The sequence below is a fragment of the Aulostomus chinensis genome, chromosome 2, assembly GCF_037954235.1.
Source record: "Aulostomus chinensis isolate RoL2024-O1b breed Wild chromosome 2, RoL_Achi_v1.0, whole genome shotgun sequence".
Taxonomy (NCBI): Eukaryota; Metazoa; Chordata; class Actinopteri; order Syngnathiformes; family Aulostomidae; genus Aulostomus; species Aulostomus chinensis.
In genome coordinates, this window is record NC_141321.1 from 26,940,030 (window position 1) to 26,953,914 (window position 13,885).

General features: G+C 40.3%; 1 protein-coding gene across 2 annotated transcripts; it reads left to right on the forward strand.

Annotated features, from left to right (window-relative positions):
- The first annotated feature begins 129 nt into the window (after positions 1-129).
- Positions 130-13,398, forward strand: sppl2a (signal peptide peptidase like 2A). 2 transcript variants are annotated; one of them, XM_086188084.1, is made up of 17 exons: positions 130-329; positions 1,543-1,653; positions 1,946-2,128; positions 2,466-2,555; positions 2,748-2,881; positions 3,836-3,990; positions 4,091-4,187; positions 5,244-5,345; positions 5,640-5,721; positions 6,076-6,150; positions 6,321-6,377; positions 7,499-7,552; positions 8,316-8,415; positions 8,595-8,675; positions 9,683-9,843; positions 12,573-12,606; positions 13,295-13,398. In XM_086188084.1, the coding sequence occupies exons 1-17, from the start codon at positions 279-281 to the stop codon at positions 13,333-13,335; spliced, it is 1,608 nt and encodes a 535-aa protein (XP_086044210.1). In that variant the 5' UTR covers positions 130-278; the 3' UTR covers positions 13,336-13,398. The 2 variants fall into 2 exon arrangements, with proteins under 2 accessions (XP_086044210.1, XP_086044219.1); XM_086188093.1 differs by lacking the exon at positions 12,573-12,606.
- Positions 13,399-13,885: the final 487 nt, after the last annotated feature.

A 13,885-nucleotide genomic window follows, 5' to 3' on the forward strand; every position in this document is an offset into this window, starting at 1 on the left:
AACATGTATTCTTAAATTGTCCTCGGTTTTACTTGAGCAAAAATAAACTTGTATTTTCAGTGTTTTACGTAACTTGTGGGCGGGGTCAAACAGGCGAGCCCATAGGAAACTAGCGGGTCATGTGATATGAGACAAAACCGGAAGTGCCTGGCAGCTACTGGCGAGCTAAACAAACTGCAATGAAAGTACTAGGATTATAGTACGTTATACGTGTCCCAGAGCCTTAACGAATTGATGTGGATGCCTCAGGATTGTGTAAAAACGCGAATGTTGCTACAATGGAGAGAGCTGTCGTAATCGTTTCTTTGGTTACTTTCTTGACATCGCAGGTAAGTGGACGGATAATAAAGAGTGAAGTGAAAGTTAGCTATCGACGGGCCCGATAGCCAGACTCAAACGTGTTAACTATCGCCGCTGGCAACTGTGGAGATCCCACCATAACCATTCAGTCTGTATCCGTGACTGAACCACCAGAAGCGCCGTTTTGTTGCGTTCAAACGGGGAAGCCGCCGCTAACTGTCGTCTCTGAGCTGATAACTCGGCTGTTCCATCTGTTTAAGCTAGTAAGACGACTGCGAAACGCTGCTTACCCGCAAGGGCAAGGCTTTATTGGAAATTAGATAAAAGTTTCAGAACGTAAAGTGACACCGCGCTCTCGGGCTGTGAAACTTCGTCGCAGTGACTCGAGTGGAGGCGACATCCAGACCTTCCGCTCCGAGAAGCGAAGACGTGCGGATTTAGAATAGAACGATGATCTCACGTTCATTGTGTCAGTTATCAGCTCACTGTAACTTCTTGCTGTTGAGACTGTTGTCACTAAGAGTTGGTTTTAAGTTGTTGTTTTTAATTATTATTTTGAGAACATCTCAAAGTACAAACAGTACACAACTGCGCTTAATCGACTCACTTTACAACCTGCCCTCAGTATTTAGTCGTTGAGGTGATGTTGAAATAACAGAATTGTGTAATCAAATACACGTTGGAGAAGAATAAACTGTTAGATGATTTAAATAGGTTCAGATTTATTTTAATAAAGATCTCTATTACTTAAGACAACAAATTCATCAGCCGATTTCTGCTGAACTCTTATGTCAGCGCAATTCACAAGTGTGACTCATCTTTTAATTAACAGGTTGAATACATTTGTTTTCTGAAATGATTTTATTGTGACATACTAGACATTTAAACAATTGAGTAAGGTGTTACTTAACACAATACAAAAAAGAAACAAGGTTAAGTAACCTGGATGGGTAGAATACAATAAGATAAAGGGGGCGATAACATGTCTTAAAATAAAATGGAAATAAGGTCAAATGATCCATCAATAAAAATGAAATGAGAAATCTTTTTGACATCGGTTACAAAAAGTCCTCATATAAATGGCAAGAACACACAATCTCAATAAAACCCATCTTAAAACGTTCCATAACCCAGCCTGGACCGGAGCTGAAATTTGGTCACATTGAATGTATCACTTATGTCCACCAAACAATTGAAAGGCTTTGTGAAATTTTTAGAAATGTAATGTTCTCTTCTCAACAGATATATTGCCAGGAGGCGATCTTGCACGTTTCAAAGGAAAGCACATATCGGGAATACTGTATTGTTTACAATCAATCCTGGACCCCCCTGTCACAAACACTTGATGCTGCTGTAAGTTTCTCCAGCCTTTTTTTTAGTGTATGATATTTTTTGATAAAAATGAATAATAAGTGGTTGCCTACCAGGGGCTAATTTAAATAAACTTAACTAATCTAAGTATTTCAAACTTATTGGTTGTTTGGATAAGCGGGTGACTGCATTGTATCGTGGATAACCTTATGTTGTTTTGTTGGATGGACCATTTCAGTGTGATTTCTTCTTTGTTTCCCAAAGTTATGACGCTGACGGGACTTTTTTCCGTACATCCCAGTTGTTTCATCACTGATTGACTCCACTTTTCCAGGTGCAGTATCCACTGGTGAATTTGACGTCCACTTTTCTGTGTGAGGGGTCGGCGGTCAGTCCAGAGCTCGTGCAGGGCAAAGCAGTGGTGGTGATGAGGGGGGGCTGTGACCTCCGCCAAAGTGCCCAGATTGCTCAGAGCCTTGGTGCTACCACTTTGCTCATTGCCACCAACACATCTTTGGTAGGACATCACTTTGTGTTTTTTCCCTCAAGCACTAAGGGAGGTGATTTTACATTTTTTTGCACGTTTCGAATATGTTGGAATTGTTGACTCCTTTTTTTGTTGTTTTTTTGTAGGAAACTAATCTTAACATCTGTTAGCCTTAACCAGTGTAGTAGCCAAGAATTGCTGAAGCAGTTTGGAAATAAGGAAGTGCCACGTCAGCGGTTGGAACAGGGGATTTCTACTGTCATGATTTGTTTATGAATACTTGTTTGAGCAGGGAATCTCTCTAAAGGCTGAACACAGTTTTGTTTTCTTTTGTTAAGTAACAGTCTTTTTTTCATCTGCTCTTCAGATCACTCCATCAGCCAATGAGTCGGAGTACGCAAAGGTCCAAATTCCTATCGCATTCATGAAGTACAGAGACTTATTGGAAGCACAACGGGTAAGACGACTATGGCTTTACCTCTATTTTGATGCGACATACATTATTACACGCACTACAGTAGTTAAAGCAGCCCTGCCAATTTCCACACCTAACTACTGTTCCTGTTTTGCTCACCTGTTGTAGTTTGTGTCATTAACCTAATTAGCAGATGGGGTCATTGACTGTAATTATGTCTTTATGTATTGGCAGGTGTTTGGTGAAGGAATCCAGGTGAAGCTTTATGCTCCTCCACACTCAAAGGTTGATGTGAGCATAGCAGTCATGCTTCTTATATCCATTGTCACGGTTGCCTTAGGTGGTTACTGGAGCGGAGCCTGTGAGAGGTGAGATATTCCTGTTGCACCTTAACAACCACAAGCTGACGTCTGCAATTTTTTTACAGTCAAGCAAAATTTAAGATGACAGGAAGAAAACAAGTTTGAAATTGCTGCGTGAATGCCGATTATGTAACATCGTTGTGGAGATGGGTGCTATTTGTGGTACTTGCAGATTCAGGCTAGTTTCAAACCAAATCAGGCACTGCAGCAGTTTGGCCCATGTGGGTGCATCACTATGTGGTCCCTGTGTGTGATGTAACTGTAACCCCCCACGACTGAGAAGCAGTTCACCAGCAACACGTCACCTAGATGGTGTTTTTGCCTTTCAGGTACTTCCAAAGACGTTTTATCCCTCCTGCATCACTTCTTTTACTCCAGAATGTAGAAAGAGCCGCCCAAATAAATTTAGCTTGATGCTAAAGGAAATGGATGGCTGGAACAGAAAACAAACAAACAAACAAACAAACTGCAACACTACTGAGAACAATCAAGTTGATGAGGGAGTTGGTTGTGTTGAAAGCACCAGCTGGCCACATTCTTGAACTGGAAGAGTCATGGTTTGTTTGTTCTTAGCCTAAATGAATGTGCCCTTGGATTACTGAGCATTCAGCTGGAAAAAAAGAATTTGTTGTTGTTTGTTTTGCTCTTGCTTTGTTGGTGTTGCTTTTGTCGGTCCCTCTTAGCAGGTCAAATATATGAGGTTGGCTGTTCCTTTTATTCTTGTGTCACAGAGAAGTAATGCAGGAGAGGGGAAAAAAAAAACTGGATATAATTGGCTGTCACAATCTGACGTCAGGTCACGATTCGTCCAGAAAGTTGACTCTGGTTCAAGTTTTTTGTGCCACTCTGCTTCATTTTAAATGGCTTTGATCCCAGCTTTGTGTCAGCATAGTGGCTGAGACTGCTTGTGCATGACAAGCATGCAGAAACATATCAATGTGTTTTCCATCTTTATGGCAGGGACCGTTTGAATACAGCTGGATCGGGGGGAGGAACTGGAGAGAGCAAAGCAGAAAGTGGAGAGCTTTCTCTCTACTCTCCTCTAAAAGTGGTTGTCTTCGTTGCTCTGATGTGTGGGATGCTTGTCCTCATGTATTTCTTCTACAACATCTTAGGTGAGTAGGACAAAAAAACCAAAATATGCCTTCCAAAGGAATACATTCTGAAGAACTTGTCCGGTATTTTGTTAATGTGATGTGTTCCTTTTGTCCCCAGTATACATCATCATCGCTATTTTCTGCCTGGCGTCTGCGACCGCATTGTTCAGCTGTATAGATGCAGTGCTGGAAAAACTGGGTTGTGCCACAGGGAGGTAGGAGCATGACTCGAAAAAAATATTAACAAACACGCACACATAGACTTGACGTTACTATATTTGTGGGGACCTGTCATTGACATTGATTCACATGCAATCCTCTTATTCTTACTTCTCCTTAAACAACACAATGGAATGCTTGACCCTGAGCTTAATTCTGTACCAGAGTCAAGCCTTAAAGCAGCATTATGTAGTATTCCTGAGAGACAGCGCAACAACTGATACCAAGGGAAAAAATATAGAATTCATTCAAATCTGTTACTTTGAGAATTAGCAAGATCAGGTCAGACATTAAGGAAACATTTGGACTCCCAGTGGTTGTGATTTTTAAAAAAAAAAAAAAGTCATACACATAACTAGTTTATCTGAGAAACAAGTTGTAAGTAAGCGTTTTCCTAGCATTCTTCATAAACACCCCGTATTGTTCTGTGATATGAATTGCAAGCTAACTTCTAGCACCTTAAATCAGCACTGCAAGCTAACAGGACTTTTGTGCTCACTGTACATCCAGCCTACGTACAGCAGGATCACACATTCAGAGTTCCTGGGGAAGTGAAAGGGATACCATCGTCCAAGTCACTGCACCTTCAAAATGAAGTTTAGATTTCTGATATGAGCCAAAAAGCCTGCAAAATATCACTTTAACCAGCAAACAACCATGTCTCTGCAGGTACAGTGGCCCCCCTGGTTTTTGACCCCGCAAATTAGTTCAAGATGCCAGGCAACACACACATATAGGGTTTTTTCCACTTTTTCAATTGGTGTCAAAGAAAAAATTGTGCCGTTATACTCCCAGTGTTATCACTTCAAAAAAGAAAAGACTGTGTGATGAATATGTGTAAATGTCATGCTTGCATTATTTTCTCGGGTTCTACAGGAAGTGGTCAGATAAAAAAGGCACGGCGGTTACATTTAGAAGATGTGAAACTTCCCCTAACCTACCACGTGTGTCTCTGCGCAACACTTGGGACACACACACAGCCTTCAACTCCTGAAACTTTTTGTTTATTGACTATTGTGTTGTTGTGGTTTTGTTTGTTTATTTTGTCCCAGCTTCTCTATTCGAAATTCGAACTTCTCAGTGAGGTCTCTCATACTGGCAGCTGTGTGCATCAGCATAGCGGTGGTCTGGGGAGTGTACAGGAATGAAGACAGGTAATGTTTATGTATCGATACCTGTGCCAACACTCCACTGTTTTTATGTTTTATGTTGTTATTTAAACAACAACTGTTTTTATTTACAGCTTAACCGCCTGTAAATGCATCACAGCACAGTACCTTCCATGCTTCACCTACTGCTTCATTACCAGCTTTCTTCAGCACTGCACTGTGTATTTTGAGAGTTGTGTATTCTGAAGTTGTCCAGAATGTGTCTTTTTTTTTAAATTTTTTTATTCCTGTTCACGTGGAACGCACAGAAGCAAACAGACTGTCATTTCTTCATTGTAGATGGATCTGGATCTTGCAGGATCTCCTTGGCATCGCCTTCTGCCTCAACTTCATGAAGACCATTTCACTGTCCAACTTCAAGGTGCCTCTTCACAACCCTCTTTGCTTTGCTCCATTTATTATTCATTCTTTGGTCGTCCCTTGTGCTGTGTTAGGAATCAGCATGACTCAGTTGTTTGGATCATTATCTAGGACTAGTTTGATGGTGCAATTTGATTTATTGTACACACTTTATTTTGACCTTTGTTGCCATTCATCTTACTCTGTCTCACATTTCATTTTCTTTGTACTGATACGACACACACCCTCACAATTACCACCATTTTCAATGAATGTAACTTCTACAATTTAAGAAAGTTAATATCGCTGAACAAGTGTGGAGTTGTATTTGCTCGGTTCTTGAAACAAAGCACGTCTGTTTTCCTCTTTTTCATAGATCTGTGTGATCCTCTTGAGCCTCCTGCTAGTGTATGATGTCTTTTTTGTCTTCATCACTCCTTTCTTCACTCAGGTATGAGATGCACTAATTATCAATTATTTTATCAATTTTGACCGCTTATATATTACTCTTTTAAACACACGCTGAGTCCTCACAATCGCACCTAAAACCTGATATCATTTCTATGTCTGCAACATGAGTTTTTACAAAGTGTAACATGAATCCTCGGCGTCTCTCAACAGAATGGCGTTAGCATTATGGTGCAGGTTGCTCTGGGCCCCGATGCATCTGGAGAGAGGGTAAGTCACCCTGCGTTGCTTCCTACTTCAAAGAGAACTCCATCACATTTTTATTCCTAGAAATTTGCCTGAAAGATGTATTTCCATATTCATTCCTTTCACTGTTTAAATTTAGCTGGTTGAAAGATTATTTGATCGGAAGTCATTTATCTAGCTTAGTTTAGCTTTACTTTTACTTTTTACTTTTCTAGTTTAGCTTTACTATCACAATGTGAACTCCGTAGCAAAAAGTAATAATAATATTAATAACTAATAACAGGATGAACCATTTCATTTTCAAGGGAGTCCAGTACGAAGCAAACAAGACTATAAAACATTATGATGAAACATCATGATTAACATGATGATGAATACTAAAGGGACATCAAAGAGCAAATTCACAGAGATCAGTACATGCAGTATTAGGAAGGCAGGGGGAACATAACCTTAAAACATTTTTAGCTCCAACTATCTGTCTCAGCATCATTTTGATGGTACAGGGAGTTGTGAATCAGAATAATGCCGCTTTCATTCCTCCTCCAAGCGCAGAATGATCAGTTGACCTGGCACAAATCTCACGCTAGTTTGTAGAGCTGCTTTTTAACGACTACAAGGTGGAGCCGACCACAAAACAACACAGGATGTTTATTGAAGATGTAAAGAAGGAAAATAGAAAACCCTTCCTACAACATTAAAAGGTAGCAACTACCTTGCAGTACACACACACACACACACACACACACCTGCTATGGGTCCAGATCAAAGGTCATGGTCAAGAAATCAATCATTAGCATGAAGGATGTAGAACCAAAAGTCTTCTTAAGTCATGTTAAAACTACATTCAAACATACTGTCAGAATCAGTTGCTTAGTTTCAAATCAGGATAAAATGGAGTGGTGCTCTGCTGATTCTCAAATGAACAGATTCGATCTGTTGTGTTTTACCTACTTATTCATGAGTGAAGCAGAACAAGCGGGCTTTCCTTCAGTTACATTTTTATCCTCTTGTCCCAAACAAAAGCAACCTAATCTTGTTGGAATTCCTCATCAAGTTTGTTGTTTTTATTAAAATCTTGGTTGATTACGCTGCCTGTCTGTGGAAAGATAAACTGCTTGATTAATGTTTGCTGGGCTTTGTCATAGGCGCAGGGTAATGCTGTGGAGATCCCGGCTGAACCCCAGCCTCCCTCTGAGAAAGTAAGGCTCGCCTTTATATCCATCTGTCCTTGATGAAATGCTTCGTTTTTCTTCTCTTTGTCGAGGGCTTGGGTGTAGATGTGATGGTTTGAAAGAATCTTGCGCGCATGAAGTTTGTTCATTCGCACCCAGATGAAATTCTTTTGTTCGTGCTATTATCTAACATAGTGTACCTTGCATGGGTTCCCCTAGTTCATCCAAACCTAAATGACCCATTCTCAAATTTGGCAAAAGAAACAAACAAGAAAAACAACGCACAAACAACATGACAAAATGACACAGTTTGGTTTTATTGTGGAGTGAACTGTAACTGTAAGATGTAAAAATGATTGACTAGCTGTGAAACCGAAGGAGATGATAACACGTACGAGCAGGCCAGTTGATTAAAACATCGGTTTGTAATCCGTATTTGTCAAGACTCAACACCAAAAATAACAGCCTGATGAGAGTCATCATTTCCTCCCCGATGCTTGCGAGCTTCGCCTCAGCTGGCCAGCTTTGTAAAGGTGTCTTCATGAATCCCTGTCCTCTCAGAACCATTGGTGTTAACTCGCCGTTACTGACCACACAGACTGTTTGGTCTCAGTCATAAGGTGAAGGACAGTCAGTGTAAAGTTTTGGTGGAAATCGTTTGGGGACCGTCAAAGGCAGGATAGTGCCTTTTTTTGCTGTGACTTAAATAAATGAGTTTAAATCAGTGTCACACCTCGTGCAGCAACTGTGTTTGGCTGCTTAAAACCTCTAAAACGTTTGATCTCCACAGCTGCCAGTCGTGATGCGCGTCCCACGGTTCTCTGCTTGGGCTCAGAACCTGTGTGGAATGCAGTTCTCCATTCTTGGGTATGGAGATATAATTGTTCCAGGTGAGGTGATTTTTGGATCTGTTATTGTGCTTGGAAATAGCTTTTTAGCTTTTGTTGCTTTCATTTTTGCATTAAAAGTCCCAGAGGAGGAAATAAAATCATTATCAGACAAAAAAAAAAAAAGTGCAAGAATTTTTATTGTGGTGCATCTTCATCCTTGTCTGCATCCTCGTTGAAAGGTCTCCTGGTGGCGTACTGCAGCCGGTTTGATGTCTGGGTCAACAGCAGAAGGAAGATCTACTTCCTCAGCTGCTGCACAGGTACGTCACAGCTCTTGCGATTCGTATCTTGTAACCTTTGGCTACTTCATGTTAACATGATACCTGGTTCACAGTCATTTGAATTGCAACTGCATCTCAAGGAAAAATACAGAATATACAAAGCGAAGTGTACATCTGATCCAAGTCACTGTGAGAATGTTATTATTTGTTTCATATTTTGAACTACATGTTTCATGTTGCAGTTCTACAATATTTCTGATTTATTCCCGATGTCCCTGTTATGTTAGTTTTCTTCTTAAGCGTCACATAAAGCCTGGTTTTCATTCTGCAAGCTGTTCTTAACAGACACTCATCTGTTCTACTTTACACTTCGCTGGCTGTGTTACTGGGTTACAAAAAAGTGCATTGTTGGGTTTGAAGTCATGTGGATACGTAGTTTTCATGTTTTGCTGGCTCTCAGGCCTGTTTTACCACAGAATTCAGCATCCGGGTCACTCCAGAAATTTCAGGGGCTTCTCATACAAGCTACGACTAACAGACCTTCAGCGGCTATCTTAGAGACTATCATTTGTAGCTACATGCTCTCATGGCTGTTTCACTGCGTCCACCATAAAGCTCAGAATATGAGGGCCCCCCCCTAGGGATTTCAAGGATGCCTGGTGTAACTGGAGAGGAGCACGATGGATGGGTTGAGTGCCCAATGGGAAGTTGTCCTCAAGAATATGTTCAGCAGCTATCAGCTGTCTCATCAGTAACACTACTTGGCCCATGGAAGAATGGCTGACTCATTCTCTGATGCATCCTCGAACATGAACGGGCCTGTTCAGAACATGCAAACGCTCTTTCCTTTGTCTCTGCAGTACTCCTGCTCAAAATCATCAGAGAATGTTCTGAAGATAGAAATGAAGATGTTCTTTTTATAAATTGTACTATGGTGTCCTCCCCAAAAATCCTCATAATTTGTCTTTTTTGCAGTAAAAGACTGATTTATTTTTGTTCATCCTTATGATTGCCTGTCTTTTGTTCTTCTTTTTTTCCCCTTGTAGCCTATCTGCTGGGAATGATAACTACGTTTGCGGTGATGCTGCTGTCAGGAATGGGCCAGCCTGCTTTACTCTACCTGGTGCCCTTCACCCTGGTAACCTCTGCCATGGTGGCTGGTTGCAGGGGAGAAATGAAGCAGTTCTGGACGGGAACCACGTATGAGGTGAGAGGATCTCTGAGAGGATTCAAAGCAGTTCTGTACAGGTTTGGTTCAAGAGTGGCACCTCATAGCTGTGCTTCATCTCTTGTATCAGTGACACTGGTTTGTCAGCAGCAGTTGATTCAGGATTCAAGAATTCATGTCAACTCAGTTTTTCCCTATCTCTATTCAGGACCATGGTCTTAATTTGAGAGCAGATGTTACTGATTTTATGCTCAGATTTTGCTCTGTCTTCTCTAAAGCCTTCCCTCACGCTTAGACACATAAATGTTCCTTTGAGCTCAAGGGGCTCGGGTTCTTGATTTTACGTGGAACCAGAACAGAGAATACGGGCAAGATACGATCTCTTTTGATACTTCCTGTCAGTACACATGCAGTAGCATTCTAGAAGGTGGAGGGAATTTTAGCGACTTGCTTTCGCAACCTGATAATTAGGATTTTGTAGTAACATAGCCAGGAAGACACAAATTCGTGGACTAGTTTTTCAGCATCTTTTGATGACAGGAATTTTTACAATGTTAATTGAAAAGGCAGTGGAATGTCCATAAGCAGCATAGTAGAAGGGGGAGGGGGTCCTGGAGATGGGTTGATGGTTTAGGTGGGAATAAGTGCTGGTTGAGGGCAGCGGGTCATACATTATTTATCTCTGGTGCCCCCTTTCCTCTTGCTAAATAACCTTCTAACCTCTGGCTTTGTCTGCTGTGGGAAAGAGTTTAATATGCTTTCAGTCGCGGGTCAAACGAGCGCGGGCATTCATCAGTCTGGATTTCAAGTGTTCTAATCAATCTGATTAAAACGAGATGTTTTCGGTGGTCAGTTGTCTTCTATTAGTTGTCATTAGTTGCTTTTTTTTTTTTTTTAATTCCATGATGAATATAACCCTGAACTATAGTTAAAGAAGAAACAAGGCAGCGTCCGTGTTTCCGTTTGAAGTCAGAAATACATTATAGAAAAATACGGGAGACCTTTGACCTGCATTCCATTGTCGACCCACAAGGCTCCCACCCCCGAGCATCCATCCGCCTGATGTTATAAAGGCGACAGGAACCTGCAGTAATTTAACGGTTAAGATTACTATATTTAGCTTTTACTTGAAAAAAGGAAAAAGTAATCAAGGAACTGGTATATGTATATCAACTGCTCATTTGTTCTGAATAAATACCCGGATGGCCGGATTGGATGGTCACAGGGGAAGAAACTTTGTAGAAGGGGCATAGAAAGAAGTATGTAGCAAACGTACCGGCCAGGTGGCAGCATTAGTCAGATCGATCAGCTCCATATGTGGCTTTGCATTGCTTGGGGAAGATTGGACAGGGCAAATCAAACCAAGCACGAGAGCAAGCACAGGAATGAGGGATGAAAGCGGATGTTTAGATGTTTCAGCCTTGACTTACACTGAAGCAACTTCAGCTCCTCATGGAGAAATGCTGAGGCTCAGAAAACCTGAGTGCCCGCGTACTGTGTGAAGCTGGAGCAGAGAAATTGAAAGGAAAACACTGCACAATCTGAAAATGAAATCGTGCTTTCAAATGAAAACACCATGCTCTTGAATTTTTGTATGGAAAGTCCCTCATAATAGTCCCTCTTTGCCCGAGACAAGAAGGGCACTTTTGAATTTACTGCAGATGTGCATGTCACCCACTGAGACAATCTGATCTACATCTTGATATATTTTTAAAGATGCAGTGCATCTAGATAGGTTTTATGGAGCCATCAACAGATAGAATGTGAACATAACTACAAAGGTAGTTAGGGGACATAAAGAATAAAACATACGAACATCGTATGGAGATGTATAGATGCACAAATTCTCTTCAGCTTTGCTGTGATACAGACGGGTAAATAAGTGAATCGTTACACCCCTAATATTTACATTACTAATATGTAAGAGGCACGCATTCAATTCAAATGAATTGATTGGAATAGGACTTTGGAAAAGAAGGTTGCCAAAGAATAAAATTCCTAGATAATTAGTAACATGAATATTAAAGCGACATGTGGAAGGATGCCTCACTGGTAACGCCTAGTCATGTATATGCATAGTATCTGGGTTACAATTTGCCCCAGACATCCTACAGTGACAAGTTGCTGGTGTATAACATCATAAAATATGTATTGCATAATGTCGGCAGCATCTCCTTCAAAAAAACCTGCTTCATCTCTCATATTTTTTTTGGAATGTTAATCTTAAATGAATCAGACAGAAGAGCAAAAATCAAATAACTTTACAGAAATGTTTATATAAAAAGTTTTTTTTTTTAAGTTTATAATTGACAGTAACCAAAGAGATTAAAAAAATATTCCAATATGGTTGAGACCAGGAACTCAGTCAGCACATCGGACCAGAAACTCAGCATTTGCTACCGTGTTTTACGCTGTTCAGAAACTAGTGAACTTTTCAAAGTTATGTGTCTACAGTATGAGCCAATTTTTGAACGCACCAAACCATGATGTTTTATTTGTTGAGTTTCAATTACATACATTAAAAAACAAACAAACAAACGATTAATGGGTATGGATTGAATCCAAGGCTGCCCGCTAGTCAACCAATGTTTGTGGTGTGTCCTGCTCCTCTTGCATCTAGGAGTCAATGCAGGTTCAAAAATATTTCAAAACGTCTAAGTTGGGAGAAAATTAGTGAGAGTAAAAAAAAAAAACCAACAACAACAAAAAAAACTTTTTTTTTTTTTTAAGTGCAGTAAAAAGATGAAATTGTGCTTCATCTTCACCAGGTCTTGGACTCATCAAGGGAACCTTTGCTGCCAGGTGTGCTTCCCTCATAACCAGACCTCCCCGCATCACTCCCGCCATCTTACCGCGTTGCTTACTGCAGTGCCTTATCTTCCTAGCGGCTTCTTTTTTTAATCCCCTTTTCTTTTTTTTCTTTTTTTTTCTTTTGCATTTTAACCACTGTTTTCCAGGGTCAGTGTAATATTCAAAGACACTAGATGAACATGATGGACCTGAAGTTTGGCAGTGCGGTATTTGGCATTAACTGACCACTAGGTGTCCCCATGTAACTAAAATGATGTCCTCTGCTTGTAGAATTTTTCAGCCTTGCTCCTAAGTGGACTAAGTGTTAAAGCTGTGGCCCTGGAATACCAATAACATCATCTCTTCATTCTGCAGTTTGTTTTGTCCCTCTCGCTCTCTTTCTCTTCCAATAAACAGGAATGATAACTTGCATCACTCCATCCTTCATGCAGTTACCAACATGTTTATGTTGTCCTCTGCATGCTGTTGCTAGTGGTTAACCCAGGTGAACTGAGGCATGGATTTTGATTGTTTGTTTATTTTTGTTTTTTGTATTTTTTGAACAAACCATTTATCTGTTGTTGTACATGTGTTCTACATTACAAATCAATATCCCTTATGTTCCCTTACACCAGATTTGAATTGAAATTTAAAAAAAAAAAATGAAAGAATGATTCATGTTTCCTTCTTTCCACTTCAGAGGGAAGAACTGACAACTGCTTAGAAGCAGAAAGATGCTGACCTACAATGTCGAGTGTGGAACCAACTGCTGGAAGCTTTTTTTTTTGTTTAATTTTTTTTTTTTTTTTTTTTTTTTTTTTTACATTTTAATATAAAATTTACAAACCAAGGGAAAAAAATTATTGATGAAGAGATTCTTAAATAGGGTATGAGTTGATTTTGACTGCTGTGAGGAAGAGAGTGGAGGTGGAACAAGATATGTTTCAAGTGATTGTGAGGCGTGTCAGTGCCTCTGAGGTCTGTAAGGTTCATGTTCAGAAAACTATAATGACTTTGCCTATACATCCTGCCTTGGCGATGATTGCTTACGCACAAACACACACACAAAAGAAAAGAAAGCACTTTATATTTAGCTTGGCAGTTGTTTCATCAGTGGAAGGGTTGGGGTTTAAACTATAGCCACATGTGATACATTTTTGATAACTGTTGGGGTTTCTGTAACAGTGTTTGTATGATGTGATTTCTTTCGTTGCCTTACAATAAATTAACGACTTCTACGTAATGTTGTATTTGTGATTTTTTTTTTTTTTTAGGGGGGGGGGGTGGGGTG

Coding starts and splice junctions, on each gene's coding strand:
- sppl2a (XM_086188084.1), top strand. CDS start 279: ATGGAGAGAGCTGTCGTAATCGTTTCTTTGGTTACTTTCTTGACATCG. Junction 5,346..5,639: donor GTGTACAGGAATGAAGACAG/GTAATGTTTATG, acceptor TCTTCATTGTAG/ATGGATCTGGATCTTGCAGG. Junction 9,844..12,572: donor GGACGGGAACCACGTATGAG/GTGAGAGGATCT, acceptor CATCTTCACCAG/GTCTTGGACTCATCAAGGGA.